General features: G+C 34.6%; 3 protein-coding genes across 5 annotated transcripts; 1 reads left to right on the top strand and 2 right to left on the bottom strand.

Moving 5' to 3' along the window:
- Nucleotides 1-39: 39 nt before the first annotated feature.
- LOC140806040 (uncharacterized protein C6G9.01c-like) lies at nt 40-27,826 on the bottom strand. Of its 3 annotated transcripts, none has more exons than XM_073162476.1 (2): nt 27,745-27,826; nt 40-575 (listed from the first exon to the last, which is right to left on the bottom strand). In XM_073162476.1, the coding sequence occupies exon 2, from the start codon at nt 573-575 to the stop codon at nt 177-179; it is 399 nt and encodes a 132-aa protein (XP_073018577.1). In that variant the 5' UTR covers nt 27,745-27,826; the 3' UTR covers nt 40-176. The 3 variants fall into 3 exon arrangements, with proteins under 3 accessions (XP_073018577.1, XP_073018576.1, XP_073018575.1); XM_073162475.1 differs by lacking the exon at nt 27,745-27,826 and adding an exon at nt 10,147-10,212; XM_073162474.1 differs by lacking the exon at nt 27,745-27,826 and adding an exon at nt 6,904-7,146.
- LOC140804827 (ATP-dependent DNA helicase DDM1-like) lies at nt 13,042-14,840 on the bottom strand. The gene is made up of 5 exons (XM_073160975.1): nt 14,730-14,840; nt 14,411-14,488; nt 13,695-13,885; nt 13,530-13,616; nt 13,042-13,335 (listed from the first exon to the last, which is right to left on the bottom strand). The coding sequence occupies exons 3-5, from the start codon at nt 13,710-13,712 to the stop codon at nt 13,042-13,044; spliced, it is 399 nt and encodes a 132-aa protein (XP_073017076.1). The 5' UTR covers nt 13,713-13,885; nt 14,411-14,488; nt 14,730-14,840.
- Nucleotides 21,522-25,804, top strand: LOC140806042 (uncharacterized protein C6G9.01c-like). The gene is made up of 2 exons (XM_073162477.1): nt 21,522-21,658; nt 25,276-25,804. Exon 2 carries the CDS (start codon nt 25,276-25,278, stop codon nt 25,696-25,698), a length of 423 nt encoding a protein of 140 aa, XP_073018578.1. The 5' UTR covers nt 21,522-21,658; the 3' UTR covers nt 25,699-25,804.
- Nucleotides 27,827-27,829: the final 3 nt, after the last annotated feature.

The raw sequence follows: 27,829 nt of genomic DNA, 5'->3' as shown, positions 1-27,829 counted from the left end.
GCTGAACATAGCACAAATAAACTTCCTTACAACATAACCGAATGTTAATTCGCATGCAACCATTTTATATTATAGAAAGTAAGATACAGAATGTGCAAATATCACTGGACAATAACCAAGCAACTAATCGCTTAGAGGGCGACCAAAATCATTAAAATGTTATCAAATTAATTTTATCAAAAACAACAGTCACAGTCAAATGGGCACAGGCGAGTACCTCCAGCTTCTGGTTTCGCAAAGCTTAGCTCTTCTTCTGTATAAATAGCTAGTCCGTCGGAGGTTTTCTTCCTTGGTCGAAAAATAGAGTCTGCAAATGGATTTTCTCGAACATCTTTGGTCTTATTCTTCCTTATATTCAATTTATCATGTGATTTAGCACTTGAAGCTGAAGCTTTTGTGGGCTTCTCTTTGTCAGCCATCGTATCTTTTTCAGACCTCTTTCTTTTTGTTCTAGCAAATATCTCATCAATCTCACCGCCCATTCTCTTTGGTTTCAAGGATGGTTTCTCTTTTTCTACGACAGGACCACAACATGCTGGTTTAATCTTCTTCTTTGATGAACTCTCTTTCATCATCTTAATGTCATAAAGAAATTATGTCAGAAATGAGAAACTTGGCCATTTATGTAAATATTGTAGATTGATGATTATCAAGGATGGAACAGGAGGGAGAACGGGAATAGGAGCTGCAAAAAGCATGGGATAGATAATAAACACAACATAAGAAGGAGCAATTACAGTAGAATAGCTTCAATGAGGGAAAATGGAATTTTTCTGCTGCCTATGGATGCATGTATTTGATCTCATTTAGCTTTTACTTTCTTGAGAAGGCCCCACCTATATGAATCGCAATGACTATCTTCTTCACTACAAAAGCATATATTTGATCTCATTTAGCTTTTACTTTCTTGAGAAGGTCCCACCTATATGAATCGCAATGACTATCTTCTTCACTACACTTCCATTACAGATCAATAAAAAATTACAACTATTTATGAGTATAGGCATAACGAAAAATAAAACCAAAGGAAATATACTAAGTATTATAATTTCATAAATTAATAAACTCCAACCAAGAACCTGAATCATTCGGACAAAAAACCATAAACTAATCATGCTCGGCATCGTTAACATCCTCATTGCCTACCACTTCCGTTGGTATACTTGTATCATTGCTCGTCTTTTGAAAAATGAGCAAGAACAACCCAGTATGTTTCCAACTACTCAAGAGACTAACCAAATGCCCAATTGTATTATCTTAAACCTAAACACATATTTTACCATGATCTCATGCATCATACACAAACACATGTAGATGCATATTGGATTTGAATGGTCACTCATAAACTCATATTGATGATTTGTAACTCAATACTGGATGCAATACTATAGGACACACCAAGAGACTTCAGAAGCTATGCCCCACAAAAGCTTCCAGACAAAAAAATGCAACAACTCAACCAATTCTCACGGATGATGTAATCCTTAATAAATAGACAATCAAGGCAATGAAAAGACCCAGCAGCCTATATCCCTTAGCAATGAAACTAACCCAACCTAAAGACATTACACATACTAATAAGTAATATCATAATTTATACTGACAACCACACATGCATGATTCAAGTAATACAACAAACAAATGATAAAAATTGAAATTCAATGTATGAAAGCCCAAAATTTTAAGCATATGACAAATAAATCATAAGAAGAAATAAAACCACATGCCTATAAACATCACATAAAACACATCAATATCACAAAAATCTATCATTACACACCTGACATACTCATTTCACTTCGCTCCGATAATAAGTCTCATTCTTGTGTCCTTTGCTTGAAATTTGACTCAAAAAAATTGTAAATAATTTGGGATGCTCCCAAACAACATATAAAACATATAACTAGATCTAGACTTCGTTCCATAATCATATATTTTCTAATTTTCTACAAACTCATCCGCTACTACTTGAATTTACTGAATTTCTATATTGACTGGTTGATACATAATTTATTTTGCCTAAATAATTTAAAACTCTGAACTAGAACTAAATGTTATCTGGAACTAGCTCATACACCCCAGGATTTTTTTAAAAAAATTTAGAAAATGGTTTCACTCGTACGATAATCACTTAATTATGGCTTTTAATCTCGAAACTAAACCAAAAAAAACTAAGGCTAGGAGAGAAGGAAGATACAAGGGATGGAAAACCCTATAAAAGTGCTAATGTTTGGCCAGCTTGGAAACAAGATTTTCCAGGCGAAAGATCAACTTTTTATATCAGAACTTGTGATTTCGCCTCCGATATACATACGAATTAGTTCGTCGGAAGGCCGTTATCGGAACGGTAGTGGCAGATACAAATTTCATATCTGGAACGGACGGGGCTGCAGAATGCCGATAATCTCCGCGATTCAGGAACCTTTTTTGGCTTCAACCGGATAAGAACGGCCAATTTTACCCTTGCCCTAATTTTTTCCAAGAGTACCTTTCCTCGGTGCATATTTTTTCTATAAAAAATAATTTTTTTATACATAAAATAAATTTATCAGTTTCACAAAATTATAAATCTGTGTTTTTTTAATTAATATATATTAAGGGATTATTAATGTAGAAAATGATTCGTGTTTATTTTGATTATTCTATAAATATAAAGACGACATATGTTTTTATTTATTAATAAATAATCACAATAATTATATTTTATCTCATTTTTTTCTGGTTCACTTGTATGCAATTAATATTGTTTGTTTCGATCTATGACATATGAGTAAACCTGAAGCTCATAGTTTCAAATTTTGAGATGGTATATGATATAATTAATATATAATATTTATTTTGAAAGATATTTATTGATGTGTTAATTTAATTTTAAATGACTTCGTGTATTTTACATTTATCATTATTAATGTAATTTATATACGTTCTCATAATTTCTACCAACTTTATGTTTTTTAATGATTTAAAAACTTCGCACTCCGACTGTTTAGTGAAATGATAGTGTAGTTCGAACAGTAATTTTTGGAACTGATGTTACGACCATTCCGAAAATGATCTCTGAGTTTGAATGGTAGTATTTGAAACTGATGTTGCGACCATTTCAACAATGATCGACCGAAACTAGGCTTGAAAAACTAGAATGCAGGGTAGAAGCTGCAGTTATAGGCAATTACAAGTATTATTCCAGTATTTATTTAGGTTAGACTCGTGATTATAGGAAGTTTCAGATATTGATTTTTCACATTTGTGATATAGGTCGTTCTTGAGCAGGTTACTAGTGTTTAGATAAAGAGAAATAAAACAGATGTTGCAATTGGTAGGAACATGTGTTTTACCCTATCAGCCGGGGAAATGTAATAGCAGAATAAAGCCCAAGGGTGGGATATATGGCCACAGTGGTGCTCCTCTGATACCATTTATACAATAGGAACCACATCGATATGACTTTACTTCGAATCTGATGTTCGTTTTATTTTTGTTTTGGATAAATATTATAAAGTATGTGATCAAACGATATCTATCTTAGAACTTTGTGGAGCGATGAAAATTGTTTATTTTTAGGTGCATTTTGGATAAATGTTATAAAGACTTTTGCTGATAGGTTCTAGTATTTTTTAAGTTATCAAGTTGTTCTACAAGGTTTAAATTCTTAAATTAATTTATTAAATTTTGGAACTTGACCTTTTTGGATATCTGGGAGTGGTATGTTACATCTAAGATGGATTTTGGACTTGTTCTCTTTTTTCGTGTCATAATGCGACTATAACGATTTTTTTCTTTCAGTTGTGACGAGAAAAATTGCTACCTTGTTCCAATATCAAGCAGCGCGACTAATTGATTTCCACAGATGGATAGTGGAAAGAAGCCTGGTAATTTTTTGGGGTCCAGGTATTACAAGTTGTACTTGGATCACAAGGGCATTATACAAGAAAATGCCCTTCCATTTCCTCCTGTCAAATCACTTTTAAGGTTCCAGAGTGTTTGTTGGGACTGGAAACTTCATATATCGACTCAATTCTTTGCCCACAATACCTGGAAGACCATCAGGATTTATTTCTCCACATCCGATATCCTGTGGTGTGCCAGATCCGTTGCTAAGATTTTAGCCCGAAACAATTGACATCAGGTCCTCATCCAACGGACTGCTCTGTTGCCAGGGTCAAGCCGATGATAAACCCTACTACATTTGCAATCCTGTCACACAGCAATGGAAGATGCTCCCAAAACCAACCGCTGTTCACGGGGATCATCCGGCTATTGTGCTCGTATTCGAACAGTCACTTCTTAACTTTGAGGCTGATTACAAGCTTGTTTGTGCCTTTCCTTCGGCTGACTTTGACGATGCCACCGAGTTTAAGGTATATTCTTTCAAAGAAGGGTCATGGAAAGTTTCAGAGGAAATTTGTTTCGCTGCTGCGCAAATCGATCCAAGATCAGGGGTCTATGCTAATGGTGTTGTTTACTGGAAAGGCAGAGGTCTCCTTTGTTTCAATCTAACAAAAGATAGATCGCAGTTGCTCAACAATTTCATGGACGGGAGTCTGGGAACAGTTGATGGCAATCTCTGTTGGGTTAGTATCGGTTCTCGTATCTTGACGATGAGTGTATTTAATAACGATTACTCTAATATCTAATACCATGGAAATGTCCAGCCGACCCCGAATGTGGAAAGAGACAGCAAAAGTTATTCTCGATAAAAGACTGCTCAGTGGGAGTTTCGACCAGATTGTAATCGTTGTTCAGAACTTGATGGTGATTAAAAGTGGAGGGTACCTGTTCTCTTACGACTGGCGGATAAAAGAGATGAAAACCATGTTTGCAGTATCTGATTATCGTAGAGATACGATATGTTTACCTTATGTGAATAGCCTTTCGTCCCTTTAATCCAGATACAGCCAGTTTGTTTCGTCCCGGGAAACTGAAGCAGCGCAGTCTTGTTTGAGGGATATCAGGTGATTACCGTTTCGGGGGTTCTTAATCTGGTTATGTAGGAAGTGTGGAATTTGGAATGTCGTCTTGTTCTTCCGTTGTAATTAGAGTGTCGATGGGAATTTTGATCGAGGGAATGCATAATAATGTCATTTAAATAAAATAAATATATATATATATATATATATATATATATATATAAATAGACAACTAATTCAGGTTGCTTAATAACAGATAATATTATATGGTTACAAATATATAAACTCTATCATAAAAATAAATTCTCAGTTTTATCCTTACTTAATTAGTGTCTAAGGGCATATAAAAAAATTATTGAAAAATATTAATGTATTTAATTATAGGAGTATATTAATAATAAAAACATAGAAAAGGTTGGAGCCTTGTAAATAAACTTGAGGTGATGAAGGTTAAGAGCTTGAAGTATGGCGACTGAAAGCTCCTAATTTTCCTACTAAGACTGAAAACTAGTAGAGGAGCTTGAGGTGGTGACGGTGAAGGTTGGAACCTAGTAAAGAATCTTGAAGATGAGAGTGAGGAGCTTAAGGTGGTGAGGGTGAAGTTTGGACCCTATGTAGAGAAGTTTGAAGGAAGAAGGGTGAGAAGCTTGAAATATGGAGAGCGAGTGAAATACTGGTTTTTCCTACCTAAAGACTAGTAGAGGACCTTGAAGACGAGAGTCGAGTGGGCGAGCTGTGCGAGGCAAGATGGTGGCGTGGGATAGGACGAGGAGGCGAGGGCGCGAAGGGGCGAGAAGCTATGGTGAGATGAGGCGAGGCGAGGCGAGGTTGTGGGATATGACGAGGAGCGAGGCTGCAGGGCGAGACGGGCGAGCAGGCGAGGCGAGGCGGGCGAGCGGGAGAGCTGGACGAAGCGAGGCGAGAGGCTAGGGTGAGATGGGTGAAGACGAGGTTGTGGGCTAGGGCGAGGAGGCGAGGGCGCAAAGGGGCGAGGCAAGAAGCTAGGGTGAGATGGTTGCAAGCGAGGCGGGGGACTAGGCGAGGCGAGGCGAGGCGAGGCTGCGAGGGAGGGGCTGTTGGCAAGGCGGGCGAAGGGCGAGGCCGAGAGGCTGGCTGCGAGAGTGGCAAGGGCGAGGGCGAGGGAGACGCTACACGAGGAGGAGACGAGGTTGTGGAGTAGGCGAGGCGGCGCGAGGAAGAAGCAGGGCTGTGGGAAGGGGAAGAATGTGCGGTTCACATATGGTAAGCCACAATTAATCGAACTTCGAACATGTGATTCAGTTCGACTCGGGAGAGGGTGACTGGTGATACGCCATGAATGGGCCAATCAAGATTACACCCAACTCAGACTTTGGGCCCCGGCCCTTTTTTAACTAAGGTAGGCGACCCATGATCAATCACAGGTCTTCTCCTATAAATATCATGTTTGAGAGGCTAATATCAGGTTTGAGAGTCTAATTATTCATTCACTATATTGATCTTAGCACCGTCCCTAGCTGCTCTCTTATTTTATTATCAATACATGACTTGAGCGTCGGAGGGACTACGCCGGGACACCCTCTCAGCCCCATTAAAAAAAGTTCCAATCAATCTTAAAGTTTTGTCATGTTAATTCATTAACACTGTTTGATGATGCTTACCTCTTATACCAAGCTAAATCCACAACATTAAATATGCCAAAAAATATTTATTTTATATGTAATCTAATGTGGCTTAAAGAAATAGGAACCCCCGAAACGGTCTTGTTTGAGAGATATCGTAGAGTATATTATTTTTATTGTGAATATCGGTAGGGTTGACACGTGTCAGAGATAAAGTTCGTGAAATCGTCTCACAAGTCACAAGAGACCTACTCAAGAAAAATATTGCACCAGGAATAATTATTAGCATTTCATCTCTCTCGTGTTCTCTCAGAAGTAAAAAAATTAAGGCAAGGGTAAATTGGATGTTCCTATCCGATCGAAGCCAATAAAAGTTGCTGAATCGCGGAGTTTACCTGCATTCTGCAACACCATCCGTTCCAAGTATGAAATTTGTATCTGCCACTGCCGTTCCGATAACGGCATATTCCAACAATTATGTAAATCAGAGGCGAAATCACAAGTTCTGGTATAAAAAGTTGATCTTTCGCCCGGAAGACCTTGTTTCTGAGCTGGCCAAACATCAGCACTTTATAGAGTTTTTCATCCCTTGTATCTTCATTCTCTCCTCGCCTTAGTTATTTTTGGTTTGGTTTCGACGATTAAAAGTCATAATTATGTGATTATCGTACAAGTAAAACCATTTTCTGGGGTGTATGAGATAGTTTCAGATAATAATTAGTTAAGTTCAGAGTTTTAATTATTTAGACTCAGCCAGTCAAGATAGAAATTCGGTAAATTGAAGTAGTAGTTGATGAGTTTGTAGAAAATTTAGAAAATATATAATTATGGAATGAAGTCTGGATCTAGTTATATTTTTGGTTTGGTTTCGACGATTAAAAGTCATAATTAAGTGATTATCGTACGAGTAAAACCATTTTCTGGGTGTATGAGATAGTTTCAGATAATATTTAGTTCAGTTCAGAGTTTCAACTTTCAATTATTTAAACTCAGCCAGTCAATATAGAAATTCGGTAAATTCAAGTAGTAGTTGATGAGTTTGTAGAAAATTTAGAAAATATATAATTATGGAACGAAGTCTGGATCTAGTTATATTTTTATAGATTGTTCGGGAGCATCCCGAATTATTTACAATTTTTTGAGTCAAATTTCAAGCAAAGGACACAAGAATGAGACTTATTATCGGAGCGAAGTGAAATGAGTATGTCGGTGTGTAATGATAGATTTTTGTGATATTGATGTGTTTTATGTGATGTTTATAGGCATGTGGTTTTATTTCTTTTTATGATTTATTTGTCATATGCTTAAAATTTTGGGCTTTCATACATTGAATTTCAATTTTTATCATTTGTTTGTTGTATTACTTGAATCATGCATGTGTGGTTGTCAGTATAAATTATGATATTACTTATTAGTATGTGTAATGTCTTTAGGTTGGGTTAGTGTCATTGCTAAGAGATATAGGGTGGGTCTTTTCATTCCCTTGATGTCTTTAGGTTGGGTTAGTGTCATTGCTAGGGATATAGGCTGGGTCTTTTCATTCCATTGATGGTGTGTTTATTAGGGATTACATCATCTGTGAGAATTGGTCGATTCTTTGCATCTTTTCAACTGGAAGCTTTTGTGGGGCATAGCTTCTGAAGTCTCTCGGTATGACCATTCAAATCCAATAAGCATCTACATGTGTTTGTGTATGATGCATGAGATCATGATAAAATATATGTGTTTATGTTTAAGATAATAGAATTGGACATGTGGTTAGTCGCTTGAGTCATTGGAAACATACTAGGCTGTTCTTGCTCATTTTTCAAAAGACGAGCAATGATACAAGTATGCCAACTGAAGTGGTAGGCAATGAGGATGTTAACGATGCCGAACATGAATAGTTTATGATTTTTTGTGCACATGATTCAGGTTCTTGGTTGGAGTTTATGAATTTATGAAATTATAATACTTAGTTTATTTTCTTTGGCTTTATTTTTTCGTTATGCCTATACTCGTAAATATGTGTAATTTCTTATTGATTTGTAATGGAAGTGTGAGCTGGGTGTAGTTGGATTGTTGGGATTTGCAGTGAAGAAGATAGTCATTGCGATTCATATAGGTGGGACCTTCTCAAGAAAGTATAAGCTAAATGAGATCAAATATATGCTTTTGTAGTGAAGAAGATAGTCATTGCGATTCTATATGTGGGGCCTTCTCAAGAAAGTAAAAGCTAAATGAGATCAATTATATGCATCCATAGGCAGCAGAAAAATTATATTTTCCCTCGTTGAAGCTATTCTACTGTAATTGCTCCTTATTATGTTGTGTTTATTATCCCATGCTTCTTGTAGCTCATGTTCCGGTTCTCCCTCCTGTTACAACCTTGATAATCATCAATCTACAATATTTTACATAAATGGCCAAATTTCTCACTTCTGACAGAATTTCTTTATGACATTAAGATGATTAAAGAGAGTTCATCAAAGAAGAATTCTTTATGACATTAAGATGATTAAAGAGAGTTCATCAAAGAAGAAGATTAAACCAGCATGTTGTGGTCTTGTTGTAGGAAAAATTAAACCATCCTTGAAATCAAAGAGACTGAGCAGTGAGATTGATGAAATATTTGCTAGAACAAAAAGAAAGAGGTCTGACAAAGATACCATGGCTGACAAAGAGAAGCCATCGAAAGCTTCGGCTTCAAGTGCTAAATCACATGATAAATTGAAGATAAGAAAGAACAAGACCAAAAATGTTCGAGAAAATCCATTTGCAGACTCTATTTTTCGACCAAGGAAGAAAACCTCCGACGGGTTAGCTATTTATACAGAAGAAGACTCTAATGTAAATTGGAGGCGAAATCATAAGTTTTTATATAAAAAGTTGATCTTTCACCCGAAAAACCTTGTTTTTGAGCTGGCCAAACGTTAGCACTTTTATAGAGTTTTTCATCCCTTGTACCTTCATTTTCTCCTCACCTTAGTTACTTTTTGTTTACTTTCGACAATTAAGAGCCGTAATTATGTGATTATCGTTCAAGTGAAACTATTTCTATTTTTTTTTTAGACTCCGGGTTGTATGAAACTATTTCATAAAATTATTTATGGGCCTCAATTATGCATAATTTGGTTTAGTTTAACCTATCATATTAAGCGCATTATCCTCATGATGGATCCAAGGATCACCGTAGTTTTAGAAAGGGTCAAGAATAAATCCCACATATTTGGAATTATGATGACCACTGGATGTACAATGAACATGAACCTAAGTACCTAACAACCTCAGTATAGAATCTCATCGACTGATTCAGTGCAATTCCATTTTGAAAAAAAAAAACAATTATTTCTTAATTTTACAATTTATGAATTAAAATTCCAATCATTATCGGTTAGATGATTGTGCCATAAATATTTTATGTGCTATCAAGAATACAAAGCATAAACGCACATGCACATACATTGTTTTATTAATGCAAAAATTTCTTGCCTTGTAAGCAGGGTTACGAAACATATGAGTGGAGGAATTTAAGAATTTTGAAATTGAGCATGTAAAAAGATATTTCCTAAAGATTTATTAATTGACATGCGCAATAAAAAATAGTAATCTTAACAAGATATAATAAGATTCAAAATATTAAATCTCGAGTTTAATACCTCAAAACGGTCGAAGACGGATCGTCGGAGAAGACACAAACACGCCAATATAGAAGCGAGAAACGAAATCGTAGTGAAAAAATGAGCACGGACAAATCGAATATAAAGGCATTTAGCGACGGTTGCTGATAAACTCGTCGGTCTAAGCGACGGTTTTTTTAAAACGGTCGCTATTTAGCAACAGTTCGATTTAAAAAACCGTCGCTAATTTACTTTGAGACGGTTTATAATAAACCGTTGCTTATTTAGCGACAGTTTATCTAATCCGTTTCCAATTTAGCGACGCCTTTAACGAAACTGTCGCAACTTGTTAGGGTAAGTAATTTCCATGAATTAGCGACGTTTGTTTAAACTAGGTTTAATGAAAAACCGTCGGAAAAAACCGTAATTAGTTAGCGACGGGAATAAATATCCGTCGCCAAATTTGATGACGACTCATTTTAAACCATCGCTTAAATGTTTTTTTTTTCTTTTTTTTTTAGTAATGATTACGAGTTTTGGGTTTTGGCTTTCGAGTAGGAACGCATCTACCACAACTTGACTGATTACTGGATTTTGATGTCGGCATTTAGGTCGGAATACCTCTCTACCAACTTAGATTCATGGAGAATTTAAACAAAAAATTATGAATTGTAAGCAATTTTTTAGCCATATTTCATAAAATTAAAAGAAACTTTTACGAAAGAAGTTTTGAAGGAAAATTTGACTGTTTATGTGGAGAGGTATAAGTTTATACTTGATGTTAAGGATTGAGAATTAATGAGTTATATTGAGCGCTTTCTTAAAAAAAAATTTACTTAAAAATATATTTTATAACTGAGTTAGATGAAAAATGTTGAATGCATGTCTTCTTTTCATTATATATTATCTTGTTATCTCGAAAATAACTTAAGCCCTTATGCTTATCAGTTTTCATCGATGCAAGTGAAAAGGACCGAAGTTGTATTTGGTAGCAATAATGGACGGCCGAGTTGGAGAGCACAGCTTTTTATGTTTCTGCAAAACAAAATTTAGTTATTAGTTAAGAGGACTATTTCATGCCGAAGTTTTATTTATTCATTTTTTGTCAAATTTTGATTATGCGTTGATGTTTAAATTTGTTCAAGAAGACATCTATTTTTATGTTATTGGAGATTTTTTTTAAAAAATTTATTTAATTTTTTATATAGATAATCTAACTCATTATCTATATATGAGTTATGATATCCGAATCGCGCTTTATAATCACGTTGCTTATTCTCTACTCTCATTATAAGAAATAGTGCTGAAGAGAAACTGAAATATCCTCTCAATAAAAAGAACGCACTGATCTGGAAGATCATCACTCATTCTTAAGGAGTAAAGATTATGGGTTCATGTATGCTTTTGCTCAAGTTTTCAACAAATTCTTAATGACTTGGCATGATGGATTAGGTGGTTATATAGATTTTCCCAACAAGTGGTATCAGAGACATTCATGTTGGATAATTGAGATCTGTTTAAAGTTTATGAATATTATTTGGATCCAAATTCGAAAAAGAAAAAACTAATTAATTTTTTATATATATAACTTCAGATTTGGAAAAGATTTTAGTTTAAAATAGATTTATCATGGATTCAGTTGATAATTTCGAATTACAGTTCAATTTTTTACGGTTCAGGTTTTAGTTCAAAAATTCGAAACTACAAGATCGTCGCACAATTTCTACAGCATTCCAGCGATGAAAAGACGGCGATTTGCGCAAATATAGTTTTTTTTTCCTGATAACGAGACAATGATGAGCTCGCGGGGTGCCCATATTGAGTGTGCATGCACGCACAATCTCTCTAGGCATGCACAAGCTGATGGGCGTGCCCAGACCTATCTAGGCAGAGACTAGCGTGCGAGGTCTCCCCTCAAGGCGCACCCGCGCGTCCAGGTATGACCTTGAATATATGTTGAATTAAGTGTGGGGCAAAAAAGATTTTGCATTCGAATAGATCCAAGTAAACAGAAAGATTTTCCATACGAATAGATCCAAGTAAACAGACCAAGAGAGAAACATAAAATTGCTACTTTGTTCCAAGTCGTTGGTTCTTTTGAGGAGAATCACCATTCAAAAATGGTCGCTAAAAAATTCAGGAAAAAATTTCTGCATATGAATTTTAATAGCAAAGAAGTCAACACCGGTATCTGTTCTCTCTCTGAGGTGACTTTCAAAAGTCCGACGAGATGATCCTGGAAGTTCTTCTGATGCTCAGTCAGTGTGGCATAAAGGATAATCTCTTTTTTCAGAGGAAGCATATGTTCAGCGTCGGCTTTCATTCTGCGTAAAAGGAAAGGACGCAAAATAGCATGGAGTTTTGCTACCACCTGCCCATTTAAACCAAATTAAAATGACATTAGTATTCATATACTTGGTCTCCTGTTCAAGTAAATATCAATCATCTTAAACGGACCTGTGCCCTTCGTTTCTCTTCCAATTGCTCATTGTCCTCATCATTGTTGCACTTTCCTGAAAAATCGAACCTGAAAATATTCACGTCACAAACCAAATAATCAGAATACAAACACTTCAGCCATTATCCATACAATACAGAGGCCGCTTAATGGACTACCTCAATAATGGTAAACTATGTAAACAACAATCAGGGGTTAAAAGGTGTTTAATTGAAATGGAGACTAGTCGCAGCTTGACAGATATTATTACCCTTCCAACTTTCACCCACATAAATTTTTAGTTTCTGGGAACACCAATTGTGGAATCTTGTTTCTTCAACTCAACGACAACAACAGTAATAATAAAAAAATTAACACATATAAATATACCTTGTTCATTTAAGTTGGCCAATTAAATTATTAGGTTATCTTAAGGGTTTTTTTTGTAATTCATTGTTCATCTTAAATGAATTTGGACATAAATATACCTTGTTCATTTAGGGTCCATGTAATCCATTTCCTTTGAGGTGTGCAAGAAAGGAAATAGTCTGAATTGTTTTCCCGAGTCCCATCTGATCAGCGAGGATCCCGTTTAGTCCATTTTGCCACAAAGAGATCATCCACTTCACACCTTTAATTTGATAAGACTTTAACTTTCCACCAGTCAACAGAGGTACCAGTTTGGCTTGCTCTTTTTCAGCTCTTTCTTCATCTGTGAGGGTCAAATCTTCAGCAGAACCATCATCTTTAGATCTTGTAAGCATGGCTGCAACGGCTCTTTTTGCCTTCCTCTATGGACGATATTATTAGGTGAAATGGAGCAAAAGAATAAAAATAAAACAACATAAGACACATAATGAATCTCAGATCAATACGGTATAAACCAGTAAAAACAAGATCATGAATTGGCTGCAGAACTTCGACAGGACAGCACTAAATTTAAAATTCTTGAAAACCTGAAGGACGAGGTGAAAAAATATGTTACATTTCCATAGCTTGAACCAGCCTTTCTTTTGGAACCACAGATTCTCTCGACTTCCGAAGCAGTTTCGCCGTCGTCCTCTGACCCATCCTAGCATATCGAAAAACCAATTAGATTAAGTGACCAGTTAACATAATTTAAATGCAAAGATTCTGGAAATAACGAAACCTTTGTAATGTCATTCATTTTTTCCAGTAGAAACTCCGAGTAAAGTTGTGTCTGAGTTAAAAGCTCATCCAGTTTACCCCTACTTCTTTTAGCCGCTCTTCCTTTAACTTCTCTTCCACCTCTTCCATGGCATTTAAAACAAGAGAAGAATATTCTACGTTCACTTTATCGGCAAGGTTATCCTTGCAGTCCTTCAGTTCGTAATAGTATTAAGAATCAGTGAAGTAAGAAGAATGTTAATAAAGTCAAGAAAGAATAAGACGACTACATCTACAAATGCATTGGAAACTCAAGTACACAATACCCATGCAACTCAATGACACAATAACAAAATGGTATCAAGTTAGCAAAGTAGACCCAGATAATTCGTAAAATAAGACCTCAAGGATCAACATTAACTCAGGAATAAAAACATGGTCATTAAATAAAACAATGCCTTTTTCCAGTATTTTTATTATTTTCTCAACATTCCTACTGCTCAGAGATAGGTCAAAAAAGAAAACTAGGTACTTCCCAATGCAAAAAACGCCCATAAAAAACTTCATTTTAAAAAGTGAAGATCCCCTTTTAGCTGTAATTGATACTCCAATCACAGATATTCCCTTCCAAAAACAAAAACAAAAAAAAAAAGAGAAGAAAGAAGCTATTAGAGCTCAAAAACAAAGGGTACACAAGTACAGTAACACTGTAGGGAAAAATAAAGTAAATGATCGTACCTCTTCGTCAAGAACAGAAGTCGGGGAATCTGCCATTGGCTCACTCTTTGCTCCGTTCTCAGCCATTAAACTCAAACCCTACGCCATAAAAATAATTCAAAAAATCGTATACCTATAAACGGAAAGCGAACACTTAACCTGAAGCTCTCATTGGCATTAACAGCAAGTAAATGACGAAACAAAAACATAAACATACAAAGAATCTCACAAAAATGACAAGATAATAAGCCAAATTCCACAAATCATGCACAAACAACGAAATAATTCCTAAAAACAAACATACTAGATAATCACAAAGAAATAGGTTCAGATTACACACCCAAAAAAATGAAGAGCCGCGAGTGCCTTTAGAATTTCTCTGCTCCGTCTCCCTAATGGAAGCAACAGGGGACTGAAAATTAACGAAAGTGGAGATTTTGAAAGATTTTTATCTATTGCTTCAATAAATGGATTATTTTAATTTGATGTGACGGTTTTAGGGTTTGGGCGGGAACTCAAATTTTCATGTTTGCCCCCAGAGTTCGGGGTTATTTCATCAAAGTACCTAACTAGCGACTTTTCAGATTAACAATAATAAATAAATCGTGTTTTTTTTTGACAGAATTAATTAATTTATTACAAACAAGAGTTATTATAATCTTCATGCAAAACATCAATAATAGAATCTGGTGGTAGAATCCAGATCATGGGACGAGCATGGAAACAAGATGCCCTTGCAAGATTATGAGCAACCTTATTTGCTTGTCGCCGTGTAAATCAGACCTTGTATGATGGTCGTTGACGAAGGATTACTCGGCCCGTAGAAATTAGTATACCAAATTCTGAATCATCCTCTCTTCGTGAATTGACTGGATCGATTACCGCTTTAGAGTCTGATTCAAATGTTACCTCTTGTAGGCACATGTCATCCACCCAACTGAGAGCCTCTTTGAAGGCCATTGCTTCAGCTTCTTTGATTTCCACCTAGGCCTGGGATGGCATTTGTTCTGGCGCTTATGAAGGAGCCCATGGAGTCTCGAAGCACCATTCTCATTCCTGTGTTTCTACTTTCATTCTGTAATGTTGAATCTACATTACATTTGAAAGTTGGTGCTTATGGTTTTTTCCAAATATAAGACTGATTGGACTGTTGCCTATTAGCTTCATTTGATCTCTCAATGTCACGCACCCCCTTCCAATCATATAGCAACTGCATCGCTGAATGAACAACTTGATGAGTTGTATTCGATATCATTTTCCATAGTTTCTCGTTGCTAGCTCTCCATATACCCCATAACACCATTGCAATTTTGTCCATTGCAGTTTCCGGAGCCTTACTAAGGATTTGAATCGTGTTTTTTAAAGAAATGTTTAATGGTAATTTCTTCTCCTAGAAACAATATTATAAGATTTTTTTTCACATCTAAAGACAATCAAAATTAAAAACTTTATTTATTTTTTTGAGAAAGAAACTTTATTTCAGAATTTTAAAAACTTTCTCTTATTTCTAAAACAATTTTAATAATCTATTAGAATAATTATTTAAATGTCATAGATAATTTTTGTTTTTGATTTCTTATAATAAATTTAACGATCTACCTAGAACAATTATTTAAATATAATAGTTTTTATTATTTTTAAATTTATGTTTTTTAAAAATAAAATTATATTACGAGTGACATAAATATTTATTTAATTTTTTTAAAAATTAAAAATTATAAATAAAGATAACAAAATATTTTAATATTTGCAAAAAGCAGATGATATATGATATTTATATAATTAATGTACTAAAATATATTTTATGATTTTTTATGAGGAAGATAATTGATTTTGTAATTTGATAAAGATATTTTTTATATTTTCAAAATTACATCGATGACCCAAAAAAATATTTAAATGCCCCCTCCCCATTATATTTTATAAAAACTAGCCACAGAGACACACGTGTTGCGTGTGTTATGAAAACAAAAAGTATACATACAGAGAGAGGATAGAAAATCAAATTAAAAACAAAGTGTTAGATTTAACAAGAAAACATTTGCTGTGGTGCGCTATCAAATCCATACCATTAAAAAACATCAAGTCCTGCACACTCCCACTTGAAGTCAAGATAGAATTTAAACTACTACGGATGTTAAATTATCATAAACAACGTTCCGTCGAGAAAGCTCGACTATAGTAAAATAGCAAAATCAAGAAAAGGCTATATAACCAGATTGAGAATCCCAGAGTGGTGTTTATCTGATATCCCACAAACAAGAGAAATGCTCTACTTCGATTTCTGGGACGGAACGAGTTGGCCGCAATTCGATTAAAGGGACGCAAAGCTATTCACGTAAGGCAAAGATATCATGTCTCTATGATGATCGGTTACCTTACCCATGGCTTTTAATTCTTTTATCCGCCAGTTGTAAGAAAACAGTTCTTCTCCATTTCTAATCACCAGCAAATTGCTTCGAGCAAAGATTATACTATGGTCGAAATTCCCACTGAGCAGTCCCTTATCAAGTATAACTTTTTCTGTCTCTTTCCACATACGGGACCGGCTAGACATTTCCATGGTATTAGAGTACGCGTTGTTCAGTACGTTCGTGATCACCTTGTGGGAATTGATACTAACCACGCAGAGCTTTCCATCAATTGTTCCCAGAATCCCGTGCATGAAATTATTGAGAAACTGCGATCTATCTTTTGTCACATCAAAACAAAGGAGACCTCTACCTTTCCAGTAAACAACACCATTAGCATATACCCCGGATCTTGGGTCGATATGCACAGAAGCAAAACAAATTTCCCCGGAAATCTTCCATGATCCTTCTTTGGAAGAATATACCTCAAACTCAGTGGCATCATTAAAGTCAGTAGAAGGAAAGGCACAAACAAGCTTGTAATCAGCCTCAAAGTTAAGAAGGGACGGTTCGTATACGAGCACAATAGCTGGATGATGCCCATGATCAGCAGTTTGGCTTTGGGAGCTTCATCCACTGCTGTGTGACAGGATTGCAAATGTAGTACGGATTATCTCCAGCGAAACCCTGGCAACAGAGCAGTCCGTTGGATGAGGACCTGATGTTAACTGGTTCGGGCAAAAATTTTAGCAACGGATCTGGCACACCACAGGATATTGGGTCTGCAGAAATAAATGTTGGTGGTCCTCCAGGTATCTGATAAAAGCAACCTGAAACGTCACGACATGAAAGCGACTGGTTGTGGGCAAAGAATGGAGTCGATATCTGAAGTTTCCAGTCCCTACAAACACACTGGAACCTTAAAAGTGATTTGGCCGGAAGAAATGGAAGAGCAATTTTCTTCTCGTATAATGCCCTTGAGATCCATGTAACAACTTACTGTTCCTCGTCCCCAAAAAATTACCAGGTCTCTTTCCACGATCCATCCGTGGAAATCTAATTAAGTCACTCTGCTATAATACTTGCAAAAAGATAGCAAGTTTTCTCGTCAGCCAAGACAGTTTATAATCAGCATTATGAACAGTAAAAGAGAAACAAGTCCTAAGTCCACCCTAGCACTTTTTAATTGAACATTATGTAAGAAAGAAAATCTTCTCTAAAATACTAAAGAAAGAAAATCTTTAACATGAAGAAGAGAACAAAGTCCTACATGAGCCCCATAGAATTCCTTTTAAGTTTTGAAAAAAAAATTTCTTAAAATACCAAAGAAAGAATACATCCATCATCACGTCCCTGACTATCTTTTCAAAACATTCGAGTTCATCTCTTCATTATGTTCCTTACTTGCGAACCAACATACTTCAGCACACTTCAAACTTCCTAAAAGCAATATATGACCTCAAGGGTAACAACAAAAGTTATCAATATAACAAATAATAAACGCATATGCGTACATAATGCAAGAATTCCAAAGAAAACGGAATAGCAAAATAACAGTCAAAATTCCATCATGCAGCACGTTGAGAGGGTAACAAGGGATGGTTCACATGCACTGTCGTACACACAACACATTGACATGTGGAAACCAAGAGATGACTCACATGACAAATAGAACTAATGCACATCTTACGTTGACCATATGAAAAGAGGTGGCTCACATGTATCTTCATACATGCAGCACGTTGACGAGCAAAAACCAAGAGTTAACTCTCATACCCGAACAAAATACAGAATACAAACATACGTAGTTCCAATAATTATCGTTCAATATGCATAAGGAAATTATGCAATACAATACCGAAGTCACGTACAATGTCCATACATAGTGATAGCATGCAATAATACACATAACAATCACATACATATCCAAATTCATTATTATATTCCAAAATATTTATGATATATTCTACTTCTAAATCCTAAGATTCCCTTCTACGACTACTTTTAACCCATAAATACTTAATTCAGAACATCCCCAACACATATGTATTCTTATATATATAACTAGTTTGAAACTCCAAAATCAATTACACAAATCGCAATCAGTACCTAGAATTTATACAAATGAAATACAATTCCATTTTTTACTGAAAATATGAAACTTATTTTAAATTACTGATAATAATTTGAAAATATCACACAGCAAATCTTTATATGTGTAAGTATATTAGGATTCAAGATCAACAAATAAGTTAACCGAATTAATCAACGATTTTCTTTTGAAAGCTAGGTTTAATTGACTAAATTTATCATATATAAAATCAAGCTTTGAAAATTTATCTTCTTTTCCAAACTTCATGAAACACTACATCTGCATTTAGATTAAATTGGGAAAATTCAGATATGAGGATATCAATTTCATACCATTTTCTCAACATGCTGGAACTTGACTCTCTAATTAATACTTCACAAAAATCTAACAAAAACTCATATACAAAATTGAGATTCAAAAATTCCAGATAAAACGTTAAGTTCTCGAGCAAATGATCGTGTAACAGGTCTCTTGACAGTGAAATTCGATGAATCTAGATTCCACTTCAGTTTATTAGACTTTCTTCCTTGTCCACCAATTGTACAAATTGTGATGAGGCTCGATAGAGAGAATCTCACAATCTCGTAATACTTTTTATTTGAAATATTTTTTGATAATCTTTTATTCAATGCAAGATGGATATAAATACAAAAGAGTCCTAGATCACCATAATTTTAAGATTATAAATATCAAACTAGAAAAAATAACAAACCAAAAACTAAATACCAAATCCTATCAAAATTCCAAGTAAAACGATAAAGGAAAAAGAATCCTAATCCATGAGCTTGAAACAGCCGTGAGTGTGCCTCTTGTAAACTTGAATTCTCGGACTCTTTTTCTTGGACATGTCCCGTTGTGGTGGTCGTAACATAAAATCTATTGTAAACTTGCAGATCAATTTTCAAAATCACAATAATTCATTAGCTAAAGTTAATAACCTCTTACGCTCTGAAATAGATCTCTGATTTATACCTCAAAATCTAAAACACACATATTGTGATTTGCCTGAGATAAACTGGATCAAATGGTTTTCCCCGTGTTGATTTGCAGTAGAATACAAAGTATGTATTTACCAGGAAAGATACGGAGTTTGGGCTTTAGTTCTAGGACGAGATATGTATTTTCCAAGATTTTCCAAGACATGAAAATTAGGGTAAATTTATTCCTTCACGGCCGAGGAGTTCTAGAGTGAAATTTTTGTGATGTAGAGTCATTTATGGACCTGAATTATGCATAATTTGGTTTAGCTTAACCTATCATAATAAACGCATTATCCTCAGGATAGATCCAATGATCATCGTTGTTTTAGAAAAAAAAATTCGTCGGGTCAAGAATAAATCCCACATATTTGGACTAATGATGACCACTGGATGTACAATGAACCTAACATACTCAGTATGGTATCTCATCGACCGATTCAGTGCAATTCCATTTGGAGAAAAAAAACAGTTATTTCTTAATTTTACAATTTATGAATTAAAATTCCAATTATTATTGGTTAGATCATTGTGACATAAATATTTTATGTGTGCTATCAAGAATAAATAAATATAAAGCATAAACACACATGCACATACATTGTTTTATTAATGCAAAAATTTCTTGCCAAGTAAGCAGGGTTACGAAACATATGAGTGGAGAAATTTAAGAATTTTGAAATTGAGCATGCAGCATGTGAAAAAATATTTCCTAAAGATATACTTGTACATCAAAATTCATGTGCGTACATTTGACATTCTACGGCATTAAACATCACTACTTTTCACAATTAACATCAAATGCACTTCCCAACCATATCATATCAGTTATTCAACTTTGAGCAACAAAAGAAGCACGACATAATATAACTCATGGTTCAACACTAAATCTTCTTTTGTTTTTTCTCTATATTGTGATTTAACTAATAAATTGCAGAAATATACAGCCAAAAGGAACACTTTAAAAGATCCGAACATGCTTGATTGGTAAAAGGTTTCATGTCTTGACGAACAAACTGAATGGACGGTGTTTAAAAATTGCATCCTACCCAATTAACTCTTCTTTCCACTTACTTCTCCTAGGTGACGAGAGATGATAATCCTCGTAAAAGAAAACCTATATATTTATTGAAGTTGTTAAAAAAAGGTTTATTTCCCAGCAAATTATATGAAATCGAGTCTCCCCCATCACCTCTCAAATACGAACTTCAAAAAATTTCGCATATTTTCCCCCAATAATTTGATAAAAATAAGGAAATAATTCTTGATTTCACCACATCACTGCTCATGACAAAATAATTAACTTATACATCATATACAAGAATACAAAATCAAACGAAACATAAAAACAAGAACCGTTTCAACTAAAAGTATTGTCGTTTCTTAACTACAAAACCCTACCGCCGCAATAATTCAAGCGAAAAACCAAGATACTTCATAGTTCTAGCAATATGCCCCCAAAATATAACAAGAATTGCACACAAAAGTTGCATTATGAAATCGATTGAAACACGTAAATCGTTTTCCAAACATATCATCAATGAACAACGCGAAAGTTCATAGTAAAAAATGATGCAGAGGTTCGAGAAAAAAGTGCGTACCAAGTTTGATGACCACCGAGTCTGCGGAGCCAATAGAGTCGAGCGCCAGTTTTCATAATTATGGGTCATTCAAAGATTAAATCCCACATATTTGGACTAATGATGACCACTGGTGTACAATAAAGGATTGGGCCAATTATAACCAGGGCCGCCTTTTATGGGCCATTCAACGAAATGAGAGTACCCATAATTATAAAAACTCGAGCTCGCCTCTGTTGGCTCCACAGGCTCGGTCGCTATCAAAATTGGTACGCACTTTTTTCTCGAAACTCCACTTCATTTTTCACTATGATCTTTCGCGTTGTTCGTGGATGATATGTTTGGAAAACGATTTACGTGTTTCAATCGATTTTATAATGCAACTTTTGTATGTTTTTATTGTTATATTTTGGGGGCATACGGCTAAAACTATGAAGTAGCTTGTTTTTTCGTTTGAATTATTGCGGCGTTAGGGTTTTGTAGTTAAGAAACGGCAGTACTTTTAGTTCAAATTGTTTTTATGTTTCGTTTGATTTTGTATTTTTGTATATGGTGTATTAGTTAATTATTTTGTCATGATCAGTGATGTGATGAAATCAGATATTATTTCCTTATTGTTGTCAAATTATTGGGGGAAATATGCAAAAATTTTGAAGTTCGTATTTGAGAGGCGATGGGGGAGACTCGATTTCATATAATTTGCTGGGAAAGAAATTTTTTTAACAACTTCGATATATATATAGGTTTTCTTTCAAGGGGATCATCCCCTCGCATCACCTAGGAGAAGTAAGTGGAAAGAAGAGTTAATTGGGTAGGATGCAATTTTTAAACACCGTCCATTCAGTTTGTTTGTCAAGACATGAAAACTTTAACCAATTAAGCCTGTTCGGATCTTTTAAAGTATTCCTTTTGGTTGTATATTTCTGCAATTTATTAGTTAAATCACAATTCACAGAAAAAACAAAAGAAGATTTAGTGTTGAACCATGAGTTAGATTATGTTGTGTTTTCTTTTGTTGCTCAAAGTTATAACTGATATGACATGGTTAGGAAGTGCATTTGATGTTCTTTGTGTTAATTGTGAAAAGTAGTGATGTTTACTGCGGTAGAATGTCAAGTGTACACACATTAATTTTGATGTACAAGTGATAGAGATCTTGTCACACTCGAAGGAATGTAATATACTTTAAACCATTAGTGAATTTTAGTAACATGCTTGTGATTTTATTTCCAATTTTTGATACTTTTTGCATGTTAATTTACTAATAATAAGTAAAAATAATAATGGAAAAAGATAATTAGTTATATAATATCAGATTTCCAATTTCCAAAATTCTAAAAATATATCATCATAGTTTTGGAAGATTAAGCTTTCCCGATGTTCTAGTCAGAATAATTGGAATTTTAATTCATAACTTGTAAAATAAGAAATAACTGTTTTTTTCCCCAAATTGACATACACTAAATCGTAAAATAAGAAATAACTGTTTAATTGGAATACACTAAATTGGTCGATGAGATTCTATATTGAGGTTGTTAGGTTCATTGTACATCCAGTGGTCATTAATAGTCCAAATAAGTGGGATTTATTCTTGACCCTACAAAAAAGATTTTTCAAAGCAACGGTGATCATTGGATCTATCCTGAGGATAATGCGTTTATTATAATAGGTTAAACTAAACCAAATTTTGCATAAATTGAGGTCGATAAACGACTCTGCCTCACAAAAATCTCACTCTAGAACTCCTTGGCCGTGAAGGAATAAAATTACCCTAATTTTCATGTCTTGAAAAATACATATATCGTCCTAAAACTAAACCCAAACGCCGTAGCTTTCCTGGTAAATACATACTTTGGATTCTACTACAAATCAGCACGGGAAAAACCATTTGATCCAGTTTATCTTCAAGCGAATCACAATACGCGTGTTTCAAATTTTGAGGTATAACTCAGAACCCCATTATTTAGATCTATTTCGGAGCGTAAGAGGTTATTAACTTTAGGTAATGAATTAATGTGATGTTGAAAATGAATCTGCAAGTTTTCAATAAATTTTGTTATGACCACAACAACGGAACATGACCATAAAAGGAGTCCGAGAATTCAAGTTTACGAGAGGCACACCTCATCCTATCAAAATTCAAAGTAAAATTCACCCACGGCTGTTTCAAGCACATGGATTAGAATTCTTTTTCCTCATTGTTTTACTTTGAATTTTGATAGGATTTGGTGTTTAGTTTTTGGTTTGTTCTTTTTTTCCAGTTTGATGCTTATAATCTTTAGAGTATGATGAGATATGGCTCTTTTGTATTTATATCCATCTTGCGATGAATAAAAGATTGTAAAAAAAATTTCCAAACAAAAAGTATTACGAGATCGTGAGGTTCTCTTTATTGAGCCTCGTCACAATTCGTACAATGAGTCGACAAGGAAGAAAGTCTAATAAACTGAAGTGGAATCTGGATTCATCGAATTTCACTATCAAGAGACCTATTACACGATCCTTTGCTCGAGAACTTAACGTTTTATCTGGAACGTTTAAATCTCAATTTTGTATATGGGTTTTTGTTAGAGAGTCAAGTTCCAGCATGTTGAAAAAATGGTATGAAATTGATATCCTCATATCTGAAATTTTCTCAATTTAATCTAAATGCAATTGTAGTGTTTCATGAAGTTGGAAAAAGAAAATAAATTTTCAAAGCTTAATTTTATATATGATAAATTTAGTTAATTAAACCTAATTTCCAAAAGAAAATAGCTGATTAATTTAGTTACTTATTTGTTGATCTTGAATTTCAATTTTTATCATTTGTTTGTTGTATTACTTGAATCCTGCATGTGTGGTTGCCAGTATAGATTATGATATTACTTATTAGTATGTGTAATGTCTTTAGGTTGGGTTAGTGTCATTGCTAAAGGATATAGGCTGGGTCATTTCATTCCCTTGATGGTCTATCTATTAGGGATTGCATCATCTGTGAGAATTGGTTGAGTCTTTGCATCTTTTCATCTGGAAGCTTTTGTGGGCATAGCTTCTGAAGTCTCCCGGTATGTCCTCTAGTATTGCATCCAGTATTGAGTTACAAATCATCAATACGAGTTTATGAGTGACCATTCAAATTGAATAAGCATCTACATGTGTTTGTGTATGATGCATGAGATCATGGTAAAATATGTGTTTATGTTTAAGATAATACAATTGGGCATGTAATTAGTCGCTTGAGTAGTTGGAGACATACTGGGCTGTTCTTGCTCATTTTTCAAAAGACGAGCAATGATACAAATATGCCAACTGAAGTGGTAAGCAATGAGGATGTTAACGATGTCGAGCATGATTAGTTTATGGTTTTTTGTGCGCATGATTCAGGTTTTTGGTTGGAGTTTATGAATTTATGAAATTATAATACTTAGTTTATTTCCTTCGGCTTTATTTTTTCGTTTTGCCTATACTCATAATTGATTTGTAATGGAAGTGTCAGCTGGGTGTAGGTGGATTGTTGGGATTTGTAAGGAAGAAGATAGTCATTGCGATTCATATAGGTGAGACCTTCTCAAGAAAGTATAAGCTAAATGAGATCAAATATATGCTTTTGTAGTAAAGAAGATAGTCATTGCGATTCATATAGGTGGGGCCTTCTCAAGAAAGTAAAAGCTAAATGAGATCAAATACATTCATCCATAGGCAGCAGAAAAATTCTATTTTCCCTCATTGAAGCTATTCTTCTACTGTAATTGCTCCTTCTTATGTTGTGTTTATAATCACATGCTTCTTGTAGTTCCTGTTCTCGTTCTCCCTCCTGTTCCAACCTTAATAATCATCAATCTACAATATTTTACATAAATGGCAAAGTTTCTCATTTCTGACATAATTTCTTTATGACATTAAGATGATGAAAGAGAGTTCATCAAAGAAGAAGATTAAACCAGCATGTTGTGGTCCTGTCGTAGAAAAAGAGAAACCATCCTTGAAACCAAAGAGAATGGGCAGTGAGATTGATGAAATATTTGCTAGAACAAAAAGAAAGAGGTCTGAAAAAGATACGATGGCTGACAAACAGAAGCCCTCAAAAGCTTCGGCTTCAAGTGGTAAATCACATGATAAATTGAAGATAAGAAAGAATAAGACCAAAGATGTTCGAGAAAATCCATTTGCAGACTCTATTTTTCGACCAAGGAAGAAAACCTCCGACGGACTAGCTATTTATACAGAAGAAGAGCTAAGCTTTGGGAAGCCAGATGCTGGAGGTACTCGCCTGTGCCCATTTGACTGTGACTGTTGTTTTGATAAAAATAATTTGATAACATTTTAATGATTATGGTCGCCCTCTAAGGGATTAGTTGCTTGGTTATTGTCCAGTAATATTTGCACATTCTGTATCTTGCTTTCTATAATATAAAATGGTAGCATGCGAATTAATATTTGGTTATGTTGTAAGGAAGTTTATTTGTGCTATGTTCAGCTTGGGCATGGTTATGGTATTTTCAAAATTCAAATGGCCGTGTATTTGCTCTTGAACCTCCAATTTCAATTTATATTGATACATCAAAGGAGGTACAAAGGAAGAGAAGTTTATTTATTTAATGTGTTATTTATAATGAACTATATAATCTGTCATCATCTCGGGCAGCTTCGTTATTTCTTGTCCTTCTCTTCCTTTTATAGCCTTCTTCGATGTATCATATATTCTAAACGAGTGTTGAAGCTCAGCAATTAACGGCTGAAGGAATATGTCCAGTTTGTCTTTGGGGTTACTCAATCCAGGTGCAATCACAGACAAAAACATGTATTCGTCTTTCATACACATCCAAGTTGGTAAATTGTATGGAGTAACAATGACATGTCATGACGAATACTGCTAAACACTTTGTCCAGATGGTTGAAATCCATCGATAGTCCTAATCTCACATTTCGGATTTCTGATGAGAAAGATGGGTGGATAGCATCAAAATGACGCCACGCTGCAGAATCAGAAGGGTGTGTCATAGTGTCACCGTCAAAATGATGTTCATTATGCCAACGCATATGTAACGCTGCAGCTTCGAAGCATACAACCTTTGCAAACGTGGAGTAATCGGAAAATATTACATCAATTTGTACGGAGTTCCCTTCTTATCAGGATTTGTAGATGTCTACTACGTTTGTAACGAGAATGTTCACATATCTTACATTCTGTCAAAACATTGTCAACACCCCAGTATATCATACAATAATTCTTGCACGTCAATCTTCTCAACCGGAAGCCTTAGATCTTTGATAAGTTTCTTGGTCGCGTAAAAACTCTCGGGGACGTAGTTCAGAGACGAACATAACTCTAATATTAGTTGACACATGTCATTGTAATTGCGCTCGGACATGTTGTGTTCATGTTTCATCTTCAGTAACCGAGCGAGCACAGGCAACACAGAATGACCGTGTGGATTTTCATCCCAAATTTCTTTCTCGACTGATTTAATGGTTTCATACAATGATTTTATATAACTATTTAGACTTTCAGGACCTTCAGAAACAGTATTTATTGCAGGACTTTCTTCATCAAAATTCTCGTTCTCATTTTCAGGGTTCGCTTCAAAGTTAACATTTTCTTCGATAGTCATAGTGTCAAAAAAATCTGGAAATGTATTTGGAAGAATTTGTGGTGCAACACGATACGAAGATGACGAAGGAGCCTCAATATTAACATTAGGATAGACTGGATGAATGTATTCATATCCATGAAAAAACCAATTATAGTAATTCGTTACAAATCCGTAACGACTTAGATGTACCTTAACGATATTTTCATCTAAATATATTTTGTTCTGACATTTTTTTCGATTGCAAAGACAACGTATATTTCCATTCAGTAAACATTCAGGATGACTAAGTGCAAATATTACAAACGACTCTACACCAACACAATATTCATTCGTTAGAAATTCATTCTCCAAGCGAAGATACATCCAATTTCTATCGTTATCCATTTTATACTACCAAAAAAAATAACAAATGTATTTTATTGAATATTTTATACAGTTATTAATTTGGTTATCATTTATTCATTTGTTAAAAAAATTAATACATGCAATAAAACAAATCAAACTATATATCATAATCTACAAATCTGAAATATTTGCCAATTAAAAAAAATTTAATACATGAAATAAAACAAATTAAACTATATATCATAATCTACAAATCTGAAATATTTGCCAATTAAAAAAAATTTAATACATGAAATAAAACAAATTAAATTATACATCAAAATCTACAAATCTGAAACATTTTTCAACACTTAGTTAATTGACATGCACTATAAAAAATAGTAATCTTAACAAGATATAATAAGATTCAAAATATGAAATCTCGAGTTTGATACCTCAAAAACGGTCGAAGACGGATCGTCGGAGAAGACACAAACACGCCAATATAGAAGCGAGACAAGAAATCGTAGTGCAAAAATG

The sequence above is a fragment of the Primulina eburnea genome, chromosome 11, assembly GCF_022965805.1.
Source record: "Primulina eburnea isolate SZY01 chromosome 11, ASM2296580v1, whole genome shotgun sequence".
NCBI lineage: Eukaryota > Viridiplantae > Streptophyta > Magnoliopsida > Lamiales > Gesneriaceae > Primulina > Primulina eburnea.
The sequence above is the reverse complement of the archived record's forward strand: the minus strand, read 5'-3'. Positions and strand labels throughout refer to the sequence as shown.